Source organism: Leuresthes tenuis, unplaced genomic scaffold, assembly GCF_036924035.1.
Source record: "Leuresthes tenuis unplaced genomic scaffold, fLeuTen1.0.hap1 SCAF_14, whole genome shotgun sequence".
NCBI classification, from domain to species: domain Eukaryota; kingdom Metazoa; phylum Chordata; class Actinopteri; order Atheriniformes; family Atherinopsidae; genus Leuresthes; species Leuresthes tenuis.
The window spans coordinates 781,933-805,112 of NW_027325368.1; the positions used below are offsets into that span (position 1 = coordinate 781,933).

At 44.4% G+C, this 23,180-nt stretch overlaps 2 protein-coding genes across 2 annotated transcripts; both read right to left on the minus strand.

Annotated features, from left to right (window-relative positions):
- Nucleotides 1-646: 646 nt before the first annotated feature.
- LOC140268544 (armadillo repeat-containing protein 1-like) lies at nucleotides 647-10,772 on the minus strand. Its single transcript, XM_072363457.1, has 7 exons — nucleotides 10,537-10,772; nucleotides 8,661-8,846; nucleotides 6,633-6,724; nucleotides 6,023-6,212; nucleotides 4,970-5,086; nucleotides 4,791-4,865; nucleotides 647-3,088 (listed from the first exon to the last, which is right to left on the minus strand). The coding sequence occupies exons 2-7, from the start codon at nucleotides 8,820-8,822 to the stop codon at nucleotides 2,897-2,899; spliced, it is 828 nt and encodes a 275-aa protein (XP_072219558.1). The 5' UTR covers nucleotides 8,823-8,846; nucleotides 10,537-10,772; the 3' UTR covers nucleotides 647-2,896.
- An 8,740-nt stretch (nucleotides 10,773-19,512) lies between these two features.
- On the minus strand, nucleotides 19,513-22,880 carry LOC140268509 (uncharacterized). Its single transcript, XM_072363417.1, has 3 exons — nucleotides 22,656-22,880; nucleotides 21,465-21,791; nucleotides 19,513-20,788 (listed from the first exon to the last, which is right to left on the minus strand). The coding sequence occupies exons 1-3, from the start codon at nucleotides 22,825-22,827 to the stop codon at nucleotides 19,911-19,913; spliced, it is 1,377 nt and encodes a 458-aa protein (XP_072219518.1). The 5' UTR covers nucleotides 22,828-22,880; the 3' UTR covers nucleotides 19,513-19,910.
- Between the last annotated feature and the right edge of the window lie 300 nt (nucleotides 22,881-23,180).

The following is a 23,180-nucleotide window of genomic DNA, read 5'->3' on the forward strand; positions in this document are numbered from 1 at the left end:
CTGGGCACGTCCATCAGGGGGAAGCCTTGAAGAAATACATATCTGCTCTGTGAACGCTTCAGGAGGAATAGGACAGAAGGAAGTCTGGAGGCTCCCCCCAGCCCTGCTGAGCCTGCTGCCGCCATCGACATGTGGAAGGAAATGATCAAAGATGGCGAGCTGTGCCGGTTCCAGCCAGGGCACTGCCCCCACCGTGTTTCACTGCGTAGAAGGACTCATGATGAAATGATATATTTTGATTTATTCAAACATCTCAAATGAAAGTTTTCAGTAGCTGATCCCTTGCTCGTGTTTTGGAGAGCAGTTCCTCGTTGGTGCAGCCCTGCCGTGCACATTCTGATGACCCGTGACCTCAGACTGTTACTCACCTCCCCGGGGAGTTTCACTGTGAAGCGGAGGAAACCAAAACCTTCACAGGTGGGTTTCCACGGCGATCTACTAGGTCAAACGATAGATTTCCCCAAAAATAAGGAATCTTTTTTTAATGATCAAAACTGTTTAATATTGCTTCACAAAATGCTCAATAAACAGATCTGTGCTGTTAAAGTTCTGCAGATTCCAACGAATTCCAGATGTTTTCATCTTAAAGTCGGCCTTTGGTCTCTGAGCCTCTATATGTTCGTTCAGCTCCAGAAACAGAAACTCATCAGTGTGCAACACAGAGACTTTATTCAAACTTTACGGAACCATCATTACAACACACGGTTCATAGAGCAGCCCTGACGATGACTTTGTGAACCAGTAATGAGGTTCAGAACAGAACCTGAGGGGGATGAGCACATGCAGGCAGGCGGGAGCCGATTAGCAACATGTGAGTCGTTGCTTCATCAAACAGCTCGAATTCATCATTTAACAGCTGTAACACAGTCAGGTTCAACCTGAAAGTCAGATTCATTTGGACTCTGCAGAGTCCCATGGCCCTGGACCCGGGTCGGTCTGGGTGTACCGGGTCAGGCAGCCGGTCCGGTTTTTAGGGCAGTCTTCCTCTTATACTCATTTAGTTTTAACTACAGATTAGTTCCATTACTTTACTGCTGTTTAAATCTTTGTATTTTCTCATAAAGTCTAAATCTTTAATTCGTTTCTGTTTGTGAAGCACAGGGTCCGACAGGGCAGGGGTCGGTCCTGACGGGACTGTCCCAGATAAGCTGGACCTGCACGGGATTGATCACCGCTGATCGGAAGACGGCGTGCGCCGTTCCCTTCGTGACCCGAGCCAACCACGTTCCTGTTGGAAGTCTGAATCCTGTCGGATCTGTTTACTGGTTTTCAGAGTCAGAAATCCAACTCTGTTGGTTCCAGTTGATTTTTCCAACCAAAGAACATAAAAGGTGCGACAGCCGACCATCGATCCAGACTTCCTCCGATGTCTCAGGGACCTCACGGGTCAGGCTGCTGGCGCCGTGGTTGTTTTGCACCATGTGTGCCGTCGCAGGGTATGATGGGACACAGCCGGCTCTGGGCTGAGCTGATTGGTTCAGATGCTCTGCAGAAACTCCATTTTTGATGGTCCTTCAAAGCTCTTCCACATTATTTTTACTGGAATGACTTTTTTCAGCCAGCTCATGAAATACAAACACGGATTTATTTGAACATGAGATTTTAAAGTAGCATCTGTACAGACTTGAAGCCAAAGGAACAAACCAAAATGGAGGCTGAATCAGTAACAGAGTAGAATCCCAATAAGTTAGCGCACCGTGATTAAAACTACAGGCTGTACAAACTACTAAGTCTTTGGTAACACTGAACTGAACCTTCTTCAGGTCTAACAGGGTTTGAGTGGACTGGAGGCTGCTGCCGAGCGGCTCTACTACAGATTTTATTCGTCTGCTTTCCAGATGAGAATGGACCGGTTCTTTACACAAACCAGATCTTTCCACGGCTCCCACAGCCACCAGCGACGATGGTCTGGAAGAACCGAACGTTCTGTTAACACCTGGCAACCTGCTCTGAATGTGATTGGATGGCAGACTGAGCTGTGGGCGGGGCTACGAGCACACGTGGTCAGAGCCCCGCCGTGAGCATTCCTACAGAAACACTCTGCTGGAACACTGAATCAATTCTTTTGGTTCTTCGTTGTAAACCCGCTTCTGCGTTTTGGAAATAATCAACTCGGAGCTTCTGATTAGTCCGGAGAGGAAGAAGCTGAAAGTGTAAAAACTGTTGATGACGGTGACAACATGGAGTAACACCGAGGTCAAAGGTTAAATCTGTCGTGTTTAACCCATCAGACTGAAGAGTAAACGGCATCAAACGGCTCCGCTTGGATGGGAAGGATTCGTTCACCGCCGATCTGAGGAGAAGACGAACGACCTGGATCAGAGGAAGGCTTCGCCTTCATCAGCCGAGCTTCTCGTGTTTTAGACTCAACACAAACAGCAGAGTCCTGCGGATCCTTCAGAACATTTTCCACTTCTGATGGACAGTAAAACAACTGCAAACATGTGGAAGTCTGGGCTGTGGGAACCACTCCCACGAGCCAAAGAACATGTGGTTCTGATTAAGACCTGAAATGTGAAGCCGAGCCCTGAATAGTTTCTTCTTTTTCGGGTTAATGTTTTCTTCTCCTGTGACTCCTGAGCTGAAACAGAAGAAGTTTGTGGATCAGAACCGACTTTCAAACGCGGCAGAAAAACGCGTTCGTTGGTGGAATAAATAAAAAGGTAAACGCAGGAAGACTCGTGTTTCCTGTTTGAGGCTCTGTGTTTTGACTCAGAGTTTATTCGGGTCGCTGCAGGATTCTTCCTGCATGTTAAGACAATTTGGTTTGGGTCAGAGAACTGAAGGCCTGTTGGCTGTGTTCTGTCCGTCTGTTCAGGCGTGGCATTTGGCAGCTGGTAGGTTTTGGTTCTGAGAGGTGGCGGGAGATTAAATGGGCCAGAGAGGAGGGGGCGGATCACCAATAGAAGGAACGAGACAGGAAGTTGGTGGCCGCTCCGAGCCAGCTGGTTCCGTCCTGGCCCGATCCCACCCGGCTCACCGCCTTGTCGGGCTCCTCAGATGGACTCTCGTCCTCTGGCAGGTAGTCTGGCAGGTCCACATTCTGGTCCACCACCACAGAACCGTCCTCAGCAAACGGGATCAGAACCTAGAGAAACCGACAGGGAAAACAATGACTGTTGGACCTGCATCTGATACCGTGGGTGGTACCACAGAGCAGTGATTTGGGTCCACTTAAGCCGGCCAGTTCTGATCTTGGCCCAGTTCAATGTTTTGACTTCTAGGCAGGAGCACTGGACCCGGACCAGCACAAACTTTAATATTCATGTAGATGTTGAAAATGACAGCCTAAATATTAACTTTAATTCTATATTAGACTCCATTGGATTTTGTCAAAGTGTTCACAGACCTACTCACTGCCTTAATCATACCCTTGACCTTTGACTTATGGCATTGAGAGTGAACAGTTAACAGTGTTCCCTCATAACCCTGTCTTGTCTGACCATTTTTTAATAACTTTTGAATTTACATTACTTGACTACACGGTTTCTGAGAAGAATTCTACATATAGAAGGTGTCTGTCAGAGAATGCTGTAACCAGATTTAAAGAGTTGATTTCATCATCCTTTTCTTCACTGCCATGTGCAGATATGACAGAGGACGGCTACCTAAACTTTACTCCAGTAGAACTTGACTCTCTTGTTGACAGCACTACAGCTTCAATGCGTACAACACTGGACAATGTTGCCCCTCTGAAAAGGAAGGTAATCAGTCAGAAGAGGTTGGCTCCTTGGTATAATTCACAGCTGCTTTAAAGCAGACTGAAGAAAGCTGGAGAGACAGTGGTGTTCCTCTAATTTAGAAGAGTCTCAATTAGTCTGGAAAGATAGTTTAATAATGTATAAGAAAGCCCTTCGTAAAGCTAGAACTGCTTATTACTCATCATCGATAGAAGAGAATAAGAATAATCCCAGGTTTCTTTTCAGCGCTGCTGCCAGGCTGACAAAGAGTCCGAGCTCTGTTGAGCCATGTATTCCTTTAACTCTCAGCAGTGATGATTTCATGAGATTCTTCATCAATAAAATTGTTTCTATCAGAGAGAAGATTAATGGAATCCTTCCCATTATCATCACTGATGTATCATCAAATGATGCCAATTGGCTTGAATTGGACTGTGTTGTTTCAAGTGCTTTCAGATGACATTTGTTGTAATTTGGCGCTTTATAAACAAAAACTAACTGGTTCATTACAGCTTTACGGAGGTACAGCTCAGGACAGGAAAGCTCTTCATAGAGTGGGTTTGGGTTAGGATCCGCTGTGCTGAGCGTACCACCAGGGCAGGAAATCTACCGCAGACGGTGTACTGCCAGAGCTGGAAAAGCTTTAAAAGACAATCACCACCCTGCCAATAAACTGTTCCAGGCAGCTCGTAGCAACTTTATTTCAGTGTAATCTGTGACCTGCTGCTCTGTGGTGGAAAACCCAGCCGGTTCTCACAGTTCAACACAAGATGCTGAACTTGTCATTTCAGAGCCTGTGAACCACAGGCTGACAGAGAAAGTTGCTGTTAAACTGGGCGTTCTGTCCGCAGACAGCGCCCCCTGCTGGCGGTGAACATAGATTACGCATCAGAAACAACATCTGGACGGTCGGCCCGCTGCAGCGCCTACATTCGGAGGACTCGCCTCGTTTCACTTTAAGGTGGATCCTTTATCGCAGTTTAGTTGTGTGAAGATAAGTCATGTGACAGTAACCTTCTCAGAACCGGCTTTATTACAGCCTGCCCCACGCATCATCTGAGTCGAGCGGGTCCGAACATTTCAGATGTCCAGAACCAGGCTGAAACTGACCTCGTCTCCGTTCTCTGCCTTCACCACCTGCTGCGCCTTCATCACCTGCGTGGAGGCGATCGCACACACCAGCGCCTGGACACAGAAACAGCGCCAGTTACCCCCCTTAAACACGGGCTTCCTTTCAGAAACGGTTCTGTGGAATCCACCGGGTCCCGCGGCGAGGTGCGGCGCCTCACCTCAGCCTTCAGGTCCGAGCGGATCCGGACGATGCACCGCTTCACTGCCATCTGGAAGGTGAAGCTGATGACTCCTCTGATCTTCAGCAGCGCCTCCTCACACTGAGTCCGGCGGCCCTGCGACACACGAGGTTCACACAGATGAAGCACCTGAACCGGACCGGGTCACAGGCCTCACAGTACCAGCCCAATGTCTGCAGCTGATGATGAACCACATTTTACATCAGCAGAACTTTTAATGAAAGAAGAAAACTTTTACAGTCAGCAGCAAACTGAGTCAGATAAAGCAGCAGAAACTTATGATATCGATCCAAACACCCAGAGATACGCAGCAGCTGTGCCGGTACTGATGGTCGACCTGCGGCGTGCGCACATGGGCGCCGTTCTGTTCCAGCTTCACCAGCAGATGAAGGTGAAATCGATCCGAGACACAGACAGATTCATCTGTTCAGAGGACAGAGAACGACTTCTGCTGCTTCTGGAAGTTCACCTCAGTTCACGGCGACCTGGAGCGGTTCGTGCACCGGCCTTGTTTAGGTTTATCCACACAGTTAATGTCATTCATGTCTTTTTATGATGCCTGCTGTATATTTTATGGAATCACTTTGCCTCGTTGTTGAAATGAACGACACAAATAAACTCGTCTTTCTGAGCTTCACCATCATTTATTCAGGCAAATATTTCCTTTAAAAATGGCCGATACTGAAGTAAACACAAAAGCAGGCTTCAGACTTGTGTTGAAAACAGCCTGACTGCTAAGAACTGCATGAACGTGCACAACTAACCAAAAAAGTGAGTTTCTGCCCGTTTTCCCAGTTAGACGTGAGCCAGTGAAATGGTACAGTCCGCTTCAGCGGTGTTTGGACCACAAGCATCTTCTGCTGAGTTGTAATATTTACGGATAAGAAAGAGAAATGTTTCCACCCCCCCGGTCTGTTGTTTGTACCTCTTTTAGGGGGGATGAAGTCGGAATTGGGGGTAATTCGCTCACAGCTGTGACTGAGTCACAGAGCTGCTGCCTGAATGAAAGAAGCTGCAGCGAGTCGGGCTCACCGGGTCATCCAGCCCGTCGATGTGCAGCACGACGGTCTTGGCTCTCTTGTTGCTGGAGCCCAGGAAGAACTGGGCCTTCCGGCGGCTGCCGACGGGCTCCTCGGCCGGCTCCGATTCGCCGCTGCTCGACGCCTGCAGAAGCTCGTAGATCTCAGACGCCAGCAGCTTGGTTTCTCCGGGAGTCGTGGACCTGCAGAACCAGATGAGACCAGAGCAGAACCAGGTTTGTGATTCACGATACCTGACAGTTGCAGATCATTTCACTTCGTTAGAAGCTTCAGTCAGAACCTTGGAACCCCTGCTCACAGTTTCCTGTCCAGCTGACAGACAGTTAACCAGCCGAAGGCATTCCCAGAGTGGGAACCGGACCTGCAGCCTGCCGTTCTCTGAGCTTATCTGTGAGGAAACCCGTCTCTGTCCTGGTTTAGGTCCCAGGAGACCGAATATGTTCAGGTTCTGAACAGCAATGCTGACAAACACAGAAGCATACCTGGTTCTGATGGGCTTTGAGTGACCAGTTGGACTTGAATGTAACAGGCGTTTATCTTTAGGTACAAGTCCAAAGCCGCGTTCACTGGCTGGACCACAGACAGCGGTCCTCAGAACTCACTTGTGCACGACGTTCTGGAGGCTCAGCATCATCCCCAGCTCCCCCCTCAGCTTCTCCTGGTTGGCTCGACATTCTGCCAGATATCGGATCGCCTGGAGAAACGAGCAGAAGCAGTCAGACAGAGGGAGGAACCAGAACCTGAGCGGATCAGACGGTTCTGAGCAGCCGTCCTTTTCTTTCATCTCATGCTGCATTTAGTTTCCATGCATTAATATCCTGTCCTCACATGACTAGAAATACCTTCCCATTGCTAAATGCCCTCAGCCCTGATACCGAGCCTGGGCCAGAGTCTAATCCTTGGGTCCAACAGGGATTTAATGTTCCTTTTCACTGGCTTTTGTGATCAAAGTTACTTTAACTGACTGCGGATGCAACCGTCTGACGTCTGAAAAGGTTTCTGCGGTTTTGTTGCTTTTCTTCTTTCCTTGTTTTTCACTTTCGGTTGGATTATATATCCAGAGGAATGTGTTTTTCTTTGTTAAGCCACTTAACTCTGACCGATGAATGATTCAAGCAGAACAAAGACTCGTATGAAAAGAAGTAAAGAAGATGCTGATTTCAGCTTTTCTTTAACAAATGCATTCGAACATGTCAGGTTGGACGGCTGAATTATATGGGAAAGTCTGGCCAGATTTCTCTTGTTTAGCAGATGTTTAAACCTCCAAAGACAGCAGCTCCGTGTGGCTCTGAGTGTTAAAATGGAGATAAATGATGACATTAACTCTCTTTTGTCAGACAAACAAACCACTGTAACACAGCAATAGTCCAGTTAGTCAGAATTACAGCTGGATTAAAGGAGAAGTTTCCCGTGAAACTGTGTTTAAACACAGTGAAGTGCAGAATAATGCTGCTTAAACCATTTCTTTGATCCAGTTTGGAGCTAAATGTGGTGTGAAAGTCTGAAAATGGAGTCGAGTGTTAGATTGTTGACACTTGGATGAATGTTTTCAGCAGTTGTTTCAACTCTTTAAAAAAATAATAATCCAGAAATCAAATATTCAGAGAACAGTGAAACATGACTTTTTCCCTGATAATACTGAAATAATCACTGGTTATTCTTCTGTTGATCAGCTGATTGTCCAGTTCTGACCCAAAGACAGAAAATAGGATTTCTGCAGCAACAAGGTGATTCCCAAAGAGCTATTAGCTGAAAACTTGGCATATCTCAGCATGGTGTGCAGTGTGTCCTTAAAACATTTGAGGAAACTGGACAAGTGGAGGACAAAAGAAGAAGTGTCAGGCCTAAAAAACTATCTGCAGCAGATGAACAGGATCTGAAAGTGATGTCCTTAAGAAAGAGGAAAAAATCCAGCTGTGACCTGACAGGACCTGAGAGATGCATCTGGACCTTCAGCTGATCCATCTACTGTTGGCCCAAGCCTCATCAGAAATGGTCTCCATGGAAGGGTGGCTGTCAAGAAGCCGTTCTTAAGGAAGGGAAACAGGGAGAAAAGGCTGAGCTGTGCCAAATGACACAAGAAGTGGACTGAAAATCAGTGGCAACAGGTCTTATGGAGGGATGAATCCTCCCCAGAGCCCGGACCTCAACATTATTGAAGCAGTGTGGGATCATCTGACAGAGAACGGAACAAAAGGCAGCCCACATCCAAAGAAGAGCTTTGGGATGTCCTTCAAGAAGCCTGGAGAACTATTCCTGAAGACTCCTTAAAGAAATGACAGAAAGCTGGTCTCAGAGGGTTCAGGCTGTGTTGGAGAATAAAGGAGCTCAGACCAGAGATTCACTTTAAAGCTGCTGAGAACTGAGAAAAACTCTGTTTCTGCCTCAGATTCTGGGTTTATGTTCAGGTTTGAACATGTTTCAGTGAATCTCTGCAGCTGCTTCCTGTTTTTATGTAAAATATAAAGAAATCTGGTTTACTGGAAATGGATCACCTCCAACTTACTGCCAGATGTAGCTTCTCTCTTTCTCTGTACAGCAATGGGACCTGAATCACATGTTCACCTGTAACAGCGTCCAGCTTCATTATCAGAAGCATCTTCTTATCTAAGCAAGAGTTACTGACTCACCAGAAGGGCAGAGTAGACCACCTGAGGGTTTGGGTGGTCCAGAAACAGGATGAGTCCTGGAAGGCAGCCCTGGTCCTGGACGATGGCTCTGCGGTTCATGGGATCCGCTGCCAGGTCCCTCAGCTGGTTGACCACGACCAGCGCGTCCGGCTCACCGCTCATGGCTGACGCTCATACAAGAAACACCTGAGGGGGGGGCAGCAAACAGAACCAAAGATCATATATGTCCAAATAATAAATAAATAAATGTATCCAGCCCCTTACCCAGCTTGGATTTCTTAAATAAAGCGTCACAGAAAGACATGCGATTACGACAGATTAATGTTTGTATTAAACAAAAACAGATGATTTTTATTTGACAGTTCATCTGTGAACTAACTAACTTTTACATTTCTGACCTGAAACAAAATGAAAAAAAAAACAAAACATGGGAATAGGCAGTTTAGGGCTGAGAATGAGTGAAAATAAACACCGATTTTCAACCAGCTGACTGTGACCTGCTCTGGTCCTGAAGCAGCAGAGATGTTCAGAGGAGCTCCAGTTTGTTTAAAACAAAGTTCCTCAGAGAAAGACTGGAAGGGATCTGCATATTTCTGCCTCCACAGAGCAGAATATCATTAAAGCATTCAGGGAACCTGGAGGAGTTTCAGTGTAAAGGACGAGGGAGCAAGCCTAAGCTGGACCCCGTGACCTCTGACCCCTCAGACGCTGCATCAAGAACCGTCATTCATCAGCAGCTGATAGAAGCACATGGACAAGGGATTACTGTGGAAACCTTTGTCCAGCACCACAATACAGAGTTCCATTCACAAGCTTTACTGTGCAGGAAAGAAGCCTGATGTTAACCTCGTCCACTTCTCTGGGCTCGGAGGCGTCTGGGATGGACCGTCACACGGTGGAAACGTGTGCTGTGGTCAGACCCATCAGTATTCCACATCTTTGTTGGAAGAAATGGAGCAAAGAGCAAAAGCAGCATCCAGCCTGCTGTCAGCAGCCAGTCCCTGCAGCCAGGCTCTGTGATGGTATGGGGTTGGATCAGGGGGCAAAGCTCATTTCCACTTCTGTGACGGCAGCATTAATGCAGAAAAGCTCCCTGAGATTTTACAGCAACATATGCTGCCTTCAGGGCCACATCTTTTCCTGGGACGTCCCAGCATTGTTCAAGCAGACCATGGAAAACCACATTCTGCCACAGTCCAAAGGCCTGGCTGAGGAAGAAGAGGTACGGGTGCTGGACTGGCTGCCTGCAGTCCTGACCTGTCCCCAGCAGAGAAACAACCACCCCCCCCCCGCACTGCTGCACACCTTAAGACCTGTTTAAGGAAGAATGGGACAAAATAACAGCTGGAACTCTGCATCACCTGGTTTCCTCAGAGTCAGAACGGCTTTAAGTGTTGGCAGAAGGAAGCAAAGTGGGAAAAGGTTCACTGACTTTATGGGATGTTGCAGGAACACCACGTTTCTACTCGCACCGAAACTTTTCCCACATATTTTGCATGAATTTGGCTTCTTGGTCAGAGGATGTTTATTAACAAAATAAATGAAGCTGATGAGACAGAAGATGAAATATGAATTCAAACTGTCTGACATGAAATGAAACTAAGGTGAGGTGACGTATTCATTTATTTCACGTTAAATGACCACATGGAGCTGTCAACAGCATCTTCTGGAAACACCTGTTTTCTGATCATTAGCTGGACTTCCGGACTGATCGGGGAATTAAACGTGAACCGAATCTACCAGAACACCCCTCCTTAATGCACAGGATGCCGTTAAATCGCCTGTTTTTGTCACGCACCGACCCGGGTCTGTGGCGGTGTGTTCGGGTCAGAACCTCTGAGCCGCCCTGCTGGATGCTAATGCTAACGGCGCTCACCGGCACCGAAGTCAGCGCTCCGCTTGGCGTTTCCTCCGTCGCTCTCACTCCGTTTCAGGGGCCCACATGAACACCGGGCTCCGTTTACGTTTTCTTACGGTGGCTGAAGGCGGCAGGCGCTGCTTCTCGAGCTTTTATCCGCTCGTTTCTCCTCTCTGAAACTGTCCAACTCCGAGCATCGATTCTTCCTGCTGAAAAGAGACTAGGGTGGGGACCTTTCAACATCACAGCCTGCGATTGGACAGTTTAAGCTGATGTGATACAGCGGACCAATGAGCCGCGGTGTTCTAAGATTTAAAGGTCCCCGCCCTGAACACGCCAGTAAACTGATGTGAACCGGTTTCTCTCAAAACTACCAACTTCAGCGCCGCCTGCAGAGAGAGGACCACCATACAAAAAGATCAGAGTTCTTCCTCAAGGTTCACAGGCAGGTGTCTTCATACAGATCACCACATCATTAAAATCCCATGCCTGCAGACTTCTGATCCACGGGCACATGAGCCTGTGGTACTGGGCAGCGGGCTGAGGTCTCCTCCGGCTTGGATGGACTTTTAGTGTTCAGAATAACAATGACAGAGGCTCTTCTTCACTTACATTAACAGCAATAAATGATGACTTGAATCACGAGATACAGTGAATAACTTCTTCACTGCCCAAGTGCCAATTTAATCATACATATCAATCCGCCAAAGGTGCACTTAACCTTAGTATAATGACATTTAACTTATTCACAAAAAATAGTGCCGTTTTTCTTATATAAACTTTAGGTGTACTGTAGACACTCCATCCAGGAAATACACCACGCCATTAGTTCTTCATTACTGACCGATTTATTCAAATCCACCGTCGAACTAAACAAAACAAGTACACAATAAACACATCACAGACTGAAAAACTATATATACAACATGTAATAATAATAATAATAATAATAATAATAATAATAATAATAATAATAATAAGCGTACCTCGCTGGCTGCACAAACCCAAGAGGGGTGAAAACGGGAAAACATAAATTCTTCCAGAAATGGACAATGCAAAGAAAAGAAACTTCTTGAATTAACTTAAATGTTCTACATTTCCCTCCCAAGTGTAGCAAAAACCCGCGTGCAACAGCTTGGCTTCATGGTCTTAACTGTTTTCACCAATTAAGTGTCCTTAAATTCCTTTTATGGCAGTTAAAGACATTTTGTATTATGTTTTCAAATACATAACAGCTGTTGTCACCATGAATGTCAGCAAAACACCCATTAAGGCCAGAACCTCCGACGTCCTTCTGCAAGCAGAAAACTCGAGACCAGCGCGCCGTGCACAGCTCTCCTGCTCGCTGTGAAGATTTTAAAACAAACATTGATCAAAAAGATGCGCATTACAGTGATAATAGTATCATAATACAGTACAAACAGAGTTCCTTCAAGGTCTTTGTTGGTGTCAGAAAAACAGTAAAACAGCAAAAAATCCAACGCAGTAGAGTTTATTAGGGAAAGGAGTAAATAAATATATATATGGTATATATGTTTTACAATAAACTTAGTTTAGTACATCCTCATAGTATGATCTCCTTCAGGATTCATCGCCTCCATTACGCTGCTCGGTGCCTCCCTCTGGTTCCCTGCTGCTCGTCTCCGTTTGATCCATGTTTGGTTGACTGTTAGTGGGGAACAATATTCCAGCTCCGGCGCAGTTAGAAACCCTGGTGAACCTGTTTTCCTGAACGCATCCACTAAAACAAGGCCATACAATTCTCTGATTCTAAAATCTGTTCTCTTTCTGTCTCAGTTTCAGTGTGAGACGTTTCAGTCGGTAAACGTGTTCTCTGAGCTGTGTTCCCTCTCTCAGCCCCGAGTGCAGCATCCTCCGTGGAAATGGTCACAGCACTATAGTTTAGAAGTATCTGTAGAACCTGATTAGTATTTAGACAGCTTCTGCCCAGTTGATCTTTCTGAGCTAATAACAGCAATAGTCTCTTCTAAACCATCAACTTGTATTTTAGACCCAATCCCAACCAGACTGTTCAAGGAGGTTTTCCCCTTAATTGACACTTCCATATTGGATCTGATCAATCGGTCTTTGTTGATAGGATATGTACCTCAGACTTTTAAGGTTGCTGTAATTTCCTTGTGGTTCCCAGAGTTTCTAAAAGCAGAATGGGAGGCAGAGCCTTCAGTTATCAGGCCCCTAAAAGCAGAACGGGAGGCAGAGCCTTCAGTTATCAGGCCCCTAAAAGCAGAATGGGAGGCAGAGCCTTCAGTTATCAGGCCCCTAAAAGCAGAATGGGAGGCAGAGCCTTCAGTTATCAGGCCCCTAAAAGCAGAATGGGAGGCAGAGCCTTCAGTTATCAGGCCCCTAAAAGCAGAATGGGAGGCAGAGCCTTCAGTTATCAGGCCCCTAAAAGCAGAATGGGAGGCAGAGCCTTCAGTTATCAGGCCCCTAAAAGCAGAATGGGAGGCAGAGCCTTCAGTTATCAGGCCCCTAAAAGCAGAATGGGAGGCAGAGCCTTCAGTTATCAGGCCCCTAAAAGCAGAATGGGAGGCAGAGCCTTCAGTTATCAGGCCCCTAAAAGCAGAATGGGAGGCAGAGCCTTCAGTTATCAGGCCCCTAAAAGCAGAATGGGAGGCAGAGCCTTCAGTTATCAGGCCCCTAAAAGCAGAATGGGAGGCAGAGCCTTCAGTTATCAGGCCCCTAAAAGCAGAATGGGGGGCAGAGCCTTCAGTTATCAGGCCCCTAAAAGCAGAATGGGAGGCAGAGCCTTCAGTTATCAGGCCCCTAAAAGCAGAATGGGAGGCAGAGCCTTCAGTTATCAGGCCCCTCTCTGTGGAACCAGCTGCCAGTTTGGCTTCAGGAAGCAGACACCCTCTCTACCTTTAAGATCAGGCTGAAACTTTCCTTTCTGATAAAGCTTATAGTTAGGGATGGCTCAGGTGCCTGAAACATCCCATAGTTCTGCTGCTACAGGCCCAGCCTGCTGGGGGACCTCATCTGTCACACCTTTCGTCACTTTGATGAGCTCTGGGTGGGCATTTTGTCATATTGAGCTGCAAAAGGTGAAACCTCTTCAAGAACCAAGAACAGAAGTCCAACGATGTGATGTGAAATCTGCCACATAAAAACAACTTAAAACTCAGTGAAGTCATGTTTCAGTGTCATCCAGCAGAGGGCAGCACAGCTCTGCTGCTTCTTCAAAACACCTGGACAGGTCGCCAGGGCCACAAAACAAGAGCAGAGCTGCAGAGACCCACAGTGGCAGCAAATCCACAGACCCTGAACAAAAAGCTGTTTCAGAAAGTCACTGCTGAGTCGGCTGGAGTCTTTGTTTCTCTCTGTGAATGACAGGAGGGTCACAAAGTGAAAGAAACCTTTAAAAAAATACATATATATGTGGAAAAAATCTATTGATTTCTATCTGTATGTGAAATATTGATAATAAACCAGTATTAATACACATATATATTCTTATTTACTGTATGTTTCTTTACATTTATCCAGAGTCCTATTTTTAAAACATATATTTACCCCTTTTTTAAACTTGCTTAAATCAAGCAAATGTGAAAGGTCTGGTGGACGAACAACTGCAGGTGCAAGATCCAGATAAATTTAATTACAGAAGATAAAAGTGTATAAAAAGTATTTAACAATAAATCTAAAAGCTTACGAATAATTGGGACAAAACAATGCCTGAAGTGATGATCACATCCTTACAAAACATCCACAGCATCATCATCAGTGAGGAAAACACAGCGAGAGGAGGAGAAACAGCACAGAAAAGCTGGATCTCTGAATGCTGCTTGAACCAGAAGCAAGATGCACTTCCACAGATTTCTGCTTCTGATCACACTAACAGGTAGCTGTTAAACATATGCCTATAAATCTCTGATGAAAACCAATTGATCACTTCATCGTAAAGATTTCTCTCTTCCTTTAGGTGTCAGCTGTGAACAACTCACTGCAGTCACAGACAAGGATTCCAGTTTAGCAGGCAGCTCTGTTACTCTGTCCTACACTTACTCCAAAACGACTAGTTATGATGATCATTTCTTCTGGTATCGACAATATCCAGGAAAACCACCAGAGTTCCTTCTGTACATCTCAGGGCTCAACAGTTCAAGAGCAGCAGATTCTCTGAAATCAGCCTCAAAGTTCTCCACTAAACTGGTAGGAAAACAACGTGTGGACGTTCAGATCTCCTCTGCTGCAGTGACAGACTCTGCTGTGTACTACTGTGCTCTGCAGCCCACAGTGACAGGAAACACCAAAACTCTGTACAAAAACCTTTGGAGCAAAGACAACACAATACTCCACAACATCCACTAGAGGGACTCACACACTGTTAAAGCACTGGTTGTTGAGTCATTGGACTGATGACAAAGACAACAGAGAAATGAAGCAGTAAAGATCAGAGACAGAGACAGAGCTGCTGTGGAAGCAGAAAAGAATCTGATTGGTGTAGCTGAAGTCAAACAATCATGTCAACAGGTAATGGGCCCCGCCCACTGAACTTCAGCTCATCCAATGACATTATTTCTTCCTCATTCTACTGCAGTGGAAGAACATTGTTCATCTGCTGTCTGTCTGGCTTTAAGAACTCCAAAGACATGTTGCTTCTCCTCTTTTTGCTTCTATCTCACATTATAGGTGAGTTTAAGAACAGGGATTAAAGTTTTGTTGAAGCTGCTGCATTAACCAGATATACAGACTGCATTTCAATACTCTTCATTACTCTTCAAAGAGGAGGGAAGTGGTATTCAAACCACAGCTTCATATCAGATGGATTCTGCTAATTTTATTGTTGGAATCAATACATGAGATCAGCAGCAGCTACTGATCACTGTATGCAGTACTACCACTTAGCCTTATAATGATCAGTTAGAAAAATAATTTAATCCATCACTGAAAAAAAGAAAACATCTTATCAAATGTCTCTGAAAACAGAAACTTTGATGACAAAGGACAAAAACTGTGCATAAGATCACAATACCCAAATCCTGTGATTTATTGAAAGTTGACTTTAATAAAAGAAGATAAACGTCTGGTGACTGGATAAATCTGTGAATTTAATATGAGTGAAGTCATGTGAAACATAAGTGATACATTTCAATATCAGCTAAAAAAATGACATCAATTTTAAAGAATTATTGGGATCCACATGCAATAATTATGAGAAAACTACTTCATAATCAAAGATATGATGCACAATAAACTAAAGAGAGTGAGAGACTCTTTTCCCCAGACCATTGCAAGTGTAAGTTTTAATCTCATCTGTGTATTCAGTTATTTGCCCTTTTAACACTGACAAAGCAGAATTGTGAGAGTGGAGCTGATTACTGTTTGGTTCTGAATTCTTGTGGTCGCTTTCCTCATAAGCAGGATTCACCAAAAGGAAATCAGTCTTCTGTCTTATTAAAAGCTGCTCTCCCTCATGATAGAGTTCTTCTTGTTCTTCTTTAATCTGCAGAGGTTCTGCTTCCTCCTGTTCCTCTTTAATCTGTGGAAATCTTGGTTCCTTCTGGTTCAGACTCGAGTTCCCCTCCTGGTTACAGAGCTGCTGGTCAGAAAGAATGTTCTCCAGTGCAATGACATGTTGCTGTGAGAGGTCTGGAGATACAAAGGGACACAAGATAAAACATTACTGCAGAGAGGAAATACAGTCATTTGAAAAACAAAAGATATCAGTCAATTTTCAGGTTTTACATATCAGGATATATGCAATTTGGTCCTTATCAGGTCTGAAAAATTAGACGAAAATGCAGAAACAACGTGTATAAAAGTCCATCCAATGATCCAACAGCTTGAAAAACCACCTTTAGCAGCAATAGCTTGAATCATTTTCTGTATGACATTATGTTCCTCTAATTATTTCTAACTTATTATTGAGGTTCCACAAAAGGTTCTTTCTGATTAATGCTTCTTCCCCTGTTTAAAGTCAGCGTTCAGAGACAACAAAGAAATGAAACAGCATAAAATCAAACCTGAACAACAAGCAGTACATTTTAACAGGAAACAAAGAAGTCAGCTCACATCTCATGTTTCAGTTTAACAACCATGTTTCCAGCTCAGTAGGTTTCTCCTGTGTCTTCTACAGACTGTGAGTTTGACTCTAAATGTTTCTGCTTTTAAACACATTCATGTTATTTCTGTCTGAAAAATAGCTGCAGCTGCACCGTAACTTTCTCTGTGAGCCTGAAATAAATGTAACGTAGAGCTCTGATCAGGATCCTCCATCAGTCAGATTCATGTGTGAGTTCATGCAGCCCATCACGGTGTTCCGTACCTGCTGTGTGGGAGTTTATTCGGGGTTTCCAGGTGATTTCCAGCAGTCTGCGCTGACGGTCGATCTCTTCCTCGTACTGGACGATGGTTTTCTCAAACTCTGTGAATATTTCTTCAGCAGCAGCAGTTAGTCGCTGGCTGATAAACTCTCTCAGATGCTGAGCTGAAGACATTGTTGCTGCTCACACTCAGATATTCAGCTCAGACAACACCACCGTCCTCCTGCTGAGTCCCACACGAGGACAGAAAACACTGCTGGGACAGTTTCTATGTTTACTTCCGGCGGGTGTCACACTTTGAAGTTCCGGTGGAAGAGCACATATTGTTCCGTCCAGTTGCTCTTTCCACGTCTTTGAAACCTTTTCGTACCTCTTGTGTAATTTCTCATTGATCATTAATCCTCGGGACAAAATGAGATACTGAACAGTTAACAGTTCATCAATGAAATAGTAACAAATGAGGAATAACAGAACATAAGCACAAAAAATAGATCAGATTCTTTACAAGCGCAGCAGTTTGAAAAACTTATTGATGAATGTTTAGTATGTCGCCAATGACAGAGAAAAAAACAGAGACTGATGTTATATTTCAGTACTTTCTAAAAAAGATGCTCAAATAAGCGTGTTTTGGTAAAAAGAAAAAAAAATCTTTCAAAAGAATAATGTAAATTCTTCAAAATAAGGTTTTAATTTGGTAAAAATAAAAAAAAGTCTTAGTTATTTTGGTCTTAATTCAATCTTCCACACGATCAAATGGGGAAAAAAAACACATGAAGAGAATTTTAATGTGTAGTTGTTTTAAAATAGAAACTTGAAATTTCAAATGGGGGCAACATACAAGACAAGTTGTACCATGAAAGCAGAGCAGCACAAAGATGTGTTGAGTGTAAAGTTGTCAGTCGGAGGAGCTGACTCACAGAGCTGTGAATGAGTCCTGTCACTGTGATCAGGCTCCTCCTTCTAATCCACCAACTCAGTGTTGATGAAGACTGAACAGAGACGACAGCCTTCTTCATACTTGCTGTAGCTCACAGTTACTCAGCACTGCAGACATGAGGCCTCTGTTCATCTCAGGGCTGCTGGCTGCTATGTGTCTTGGTGTGAACGCAGCTCTGTTTCTTTGATCAATCCAACACTGACATGATTCTTTAACGTGACACTGATACTGTTTGTCTGTGTTTTACAGAATGCAGAGCACAAAAAGACAACGTGCTGCAACCACAAAGAGATGTGACTGCTGCTGAAGGAGAGACAGTAACTCTTGGCTGTCTGTATAACACCAGTTCAACAAATTATTATCTCTTCTGGTACAAACAGGATGGAAACAACAGCCCTGAATTCATTCTGAGTCGCTTTAAGATTGGAGAGGGGAAAACAGTGCAAGAAGAAAGATTTTCATCCCGTCTGAATTCCACCTTCAGATCAGTTCCTCTGAAGATCCAGGAGCTTCATCCGTCTGACTCTGCTGTGTACTACTGTGCTCTGCAGCCCACAGTGACAGGAAACACCAAAACTCTGTACAAAAACCTTTGGAGCAAAGACAACACAATACTCCACAACATCCACTAGAGGGACTCACACACTGTTAAAGCACTGGTTGACCTCATCTGTCACACCTCACACTCAATCAATTTTTATCCTTTGAATGGTGTTATGGAGTTTTTTCTCGACTCGATATCATGGTTCCGAATATCTAAAGATCCTCGATGTCCTCAACGGAAAGAATCGCCAGGCACACGACCCTCCACTGCTCCCAGGAGTCCCTCATGTAACCAGCGGCGAATGTTCCATCAGGACAGGCGGGTTCCCCTGGACCCAAACTTTCGTAGAAAAGATTCTTTCAATTGCGTTGAGAGACCAGTTGACCAGTTCCATTTTAGTTTTGAGAGCAATGCAGAGAGAGGCACCAAAGTTTGAGACAGGACAGGACAAGACAAAGAAGAGAAGCAGGGAGATAAGGGAGAGGGAAAGATACAGGAGAGCAGAGAAATGCGACCGCCTTCATTGAGAGCCGGAGGCAGACGATACACAATTTTATGTGTATCTGTCACCAGACGACTGCAGCCCAGCAGATGTACTGTGTCAGTGTCTGGAGGAAATAAACACCTGGATGAGAGAGAATTTCGAGTTGGCTTTCTGACTCTTATTCGGGCTGAGCCCGACCGAGGCCCTGGAGCCAAGGCTTAGTTTGCTCTAAGGGGGTGTCCCGGTGTCCCTTTTCCAGGCAAGCAAACTGTTGTTTTCTGCTGCCACTCAATCGAGATCTTTGAATAACTCTTATTCTGATCCCTCCCCTAAAGCTAATTTGCCATGGGAAACCCTACCAGGGGCTAATGCCCCAGACAACACAGCTCTCAGGATCATGGGGATACTCAAACCCCTCCACCACATTACGGTGGTGATACTATGGAGGGGACGTTTTCACTTTACAAAGCTTTAGTGTCAGAATTGACACTAGATCAGAAAAACAGCAGGTACTGATTCTAGTATGCAGAACTACCTCTTAGCCCGATTATGCCAATAGTAACAAAAATGGATAATCCATCAGTTTGAATAACCAGCACTAAATGAAATATTGTTATCAACATCTGACAAAACAAAGGACAAGGCAAAAAGTCAGGACACAAGATCACAATTCCCAAATCCTGTGCAGCACAAGATTTATTGAAAATCGAGTTTAATAAAAACAGACAAACATCTTGTGACCAGATACATTTAATTCAATGTCAATACATGTAATGTCACATGTGAAAGACAAGAACAAACTATAAACTGTATGATTAAACCCAAATGTAACCTGACAAAATACATTTAATTTACATTAAAACAATTCAAGAAAAATGTACTTGTAATTGAAAGGACATGGAGTATTGGGATCCACATGCCATAATTATGAGAGACATCTTTCATTTCATTGGACACATTTTGGTTAATGTGACACAAACTTAAACATCAGTAAAAAGTCTAAACAGTTCTGTTAATCTGAAACTGTACTTTTAACCAGCAATTTTTCATGTGTTGCAAGAACACAACTTCTCATCTGTGCAAGTTCTCACGTGATGCGACAAATGGGTATTTAGGCCAGATCTTTCCCCATGTTTGACAAGATTATGGCTTCTCACTTGTGTGTATTCTAAGATGGTTAACCAAACTTTTACTATGACTGAAATTTTTTTCACATACTTTGCAAGAATATGGCTTCTCACCTGTGTGAGTTCTCATGTGGCACAACAGACTGTTGCGTCGATTGAAACGTTTCTCACATATTTTGCAAGGATAAGGCTTTTCCCCTGTGTGAGTTGTCATGTGGGACAATAGACCGCTGCTTCGACTGAAATGCTTCTCACATATTTTGCAAGAATATGGCTTTTCATCTGTGTGAGTTATCATGTGGCTCAACAGATGGCTGCGTTGACTGAAACGCTTCTCACATATTTTGCAAGAATATGGCTTTTCACCTGTGTGAGTTGTCATGTGGCGCAACAGACTGCTACTTTGACTGAATCTTTTCCCACATATTTTGCAAGAATATGGCTTTTCACCTGTGTGAGTTGTCATGTGGCACAACAGATTGCTACTTTGACTGAATCTTTTCCCACATATTTTGCAAGGATAAGGCTTTTCCCCTGTGTGAGTTGTCATGTGGCTCAACAGATGGCTGCGTCGACTGAAACGTTTCTCACATATTTTGCAAGAATATGGCTTTTCACCTGTGTGAGTTGTCATGTGGCGCAACAGATGGCTACGTCGACTGAATCTTTTCCCACATATTTGGCAAGGATAAAGCTGTCTTATTAAAAGCTGCTCTCCCTCATGACAGAGTTCTTGTTCTTCTTTAATCTGTAGAGGTTCTGCTTCCTCCTGTTCCTCTTTAATCTGTGGAAATCTTGGTTCCTTCTGGTTCAGACTCGAGTTCCCCTCCTGGTTACAGAGCTGCTGGTCAGAAAGAATGTTCTCCAGTGCAATGACATGTTGCTGTGAGAGGTCTGGAGATACAAAGGGACACAAGATAAAACATTACTGCAGAGAGGAAATACAGTCATTTGAAAAACAAAAGATATCAGTCAATTTTCAGGTTTTACATATCAGGATATATGCAATTTGGTCCTTATCAGGTCTGAAAAATTAGACGAAAATGCAGAAACAACGTGTATAAAAGTCCATCCAATGATCCAACAGCTTGAAGAACCACCTTTAGCAGCAATAGCTTGAATCATTTTCTGTATGACATTATGTTCCTCTAATTATTTCTAACTTACTCTTGAGGTTCCACAAAAGGTTCTTTCTGATTAATGCTTCTTCCCCTGTTTAAAGTCAGCGTTCAGAGACAACAAAGAAATGAAACAGCATAAAATCAAACCTGAACAACAAGCAGTACATTTTAACAGGAAACAAAGAAGTCAGCTCACATCTTGTATTTCAGTTTAACAACCATGTTTCCAGCTCAGTCGGTTTCTCCTGTGTCTTCTACAGACTGTGAGTTTGACTCTAAATGTTTCTGCTTTTAAACACATTCATGTTATTTCTGTCTGAAAAATAGCTGCAGCTGCACCGTAACTTTCTCTGTGAGCCTGAAATAAATGTAACGTAGAGCTCTGATCAGGATCCTCCATCAGTCAGATTCATGTGTGAGTTCATGCAGCCCATCACGGTGTTCCGTACCTATTCTGTGTAAGATTATTCGGGGTTTCCAGGTGATATCCAGCAGTCTGCGCTGATGATCGATCTCTTCCTCGTACTGGTCAACATCATTTCCAGTCTCTTCTAACTTTTCCTCACCTTCGGGTTTGGATTGAAGTGGCATAAAGGTATCAGTCTCTTGACTCAGAACAAACTGTTCTCCTTGACTGGGGCAGAGCTCATCCTGTTCCTCTTTAATCTGTGGAGGTTCTGGTTCCTCCTGATCCACACTGGAGTTCCTCTCCTGGTTACAGAGCTGCCGGTCTGCGAGAACGTTCTCCTCCTTACAAACGTCTTGTTGCGAGAGTTCTGGAGGGATGAAATGAAAACCGAACAGGATTACCAAAGTGATAATAGAGAAATGCCCATCTGACCACATCAAAACTGTGTTCCAAGTGAAAGATATTTTCACTGGGGACAGGAACCTTTGGGGGGGGTTCTGTGGTCAGCCTCAGAACTCTCTTGGATTAACCGACTGCAAACCAAAGCCAGAGGAACAAGCCTGAGCTGCCGGACCAATTGTTTGCATTGTGTTGAAATTGACTTTCTAGAAGTTGGGATTCTTGTCCTGTGGATTAGTCACAGTTCTTGCTCAGGTTTCCAAAGCTCTGCTCCCCTGTTGTAGGAATAAAGACGTGGCTGTGTGTTAGTGTGGTTCACCCTCTGGAAGCCCTGCCTGACCAAACCTGGAACTGCAGCATTTACCTGTTCTCAGTGAGAGGGGACAAGCTGCGTCTGGTGGACCGCCTTCAGGTTCATTCTCAACCCCCAGAGCTGACTCACAGAAGCTCTGGTTCAGACCAACAACGTGAGAAATGTGCGTGTAGGAGGAGCACAGCAGCTCAAAAGTTAGGAGGCTCAGGAGCAAACTCACACTCAGGAGATTTACAAGTTTAAATCCTACATAAAAACAGAGATCCTACAGAAAATAATTAACAACCTGACAAAAACAGTCCTCAAAAGCAGGTGGTAGAAACCTGAGCTGTAATAGCGACAGGTCTAACTTTAATGTTTCATTTTGGTCGATCATTTAAAGACTGTTTTAGTCACGTGTCTGCTTCACCGTAACTTTCTCTGTGAGCCTGAAATAAATGTAACGTAGAGCTCTGATCAGGATCCTCCATCAGTCAGATTCATGTGTGAGTTCATGCAGCCCATCACGGTGTTCCGTACCTGCTGTGTGGGAGTTTATTCGGGGTTTCCAGGTGATTTCCAGCAGTCTGCGCTGACGGTCGATCTCTTCCTCGTACTGGACGATGGTTTTCTCAAACTCTGTGAATATTTCTTCAGCAGCAGCAGTTAGTCGCTGGCTGATAAACTCTCTCAGATGCTGAGCTGAAGACATTGTTGCTGCTCACACTCAGATATTCAGCTCAGACAACACCACCGTCCTCCTGCTGAGTCCCACACGAGGACAGAAATTACTGCTGCACATCTTGTTTACTTCCGGCGGAAGTTACGCTGTGAGGTGTTTCTTCTCTTAATCAATTAAGAAAAGAAAAGATGTGCGTTTTGTGTCCTATGGAAACAGCCAATGTAGATCGTAATATATTACTAGCTATATTGTAACTTTGGTGTTAATTACACAACATTTAACATGATGAAGCTCCTCATTAAAAACTGTTGTGACAAGAAAAATCAGCTGAGCCTTAAATATTGAGTAAAGCATAAAACTCCACCTTTCAGATCACACAACCA

Excerpts from the sequence above, each read along its gene's own strand:
- LOC140268509 (XM_072363417.1), bottom strand. The coding sequence starts at position 22,827 with ATGTCTTCAGCTCAGCATCTGAGAGAGTTTATCAGCCAGCGACTAACT. Across the intron at positions 21,792-22,655 it reads AATAAACTCCCACACAGCAG|AACTCTCGCAACAAGACGTT; the intron begins GTACGGAACACC and ends TCATCCCTCCAG. Across the intron at positions 20,789-21,464 it reads AATAATCTTACACAGAATAG|ACCTCTCACAGCAACATGTC; the intron begins GTACGGAACACC and ends TTGTATCTCCAG.
- LOC140268544 (XM_072363457.1), bottom strand. The coding sequence starts at position 8,822 with ATGAGCGGTGAGCCGGACGCGCTGGTCGTGGTCAACCAGCTGAGGGAC. Across the intron at positions 6,213-6,632 it reads CTCCAGAACGTCGTGCACAA|GTCCACGACTCCCGGAGAAA; the intron begins GTGAGTTCTGAG and ends CTGGTTCTGCAG. Across the intron at positions 3,089-4,790 it reads AGGCAGAGAACGGAGACGAG|GTTCTGATCCCGTTTGCTGA; the intron begins GTCAGTTTCAGC and ends CGGTTTCTCTAG.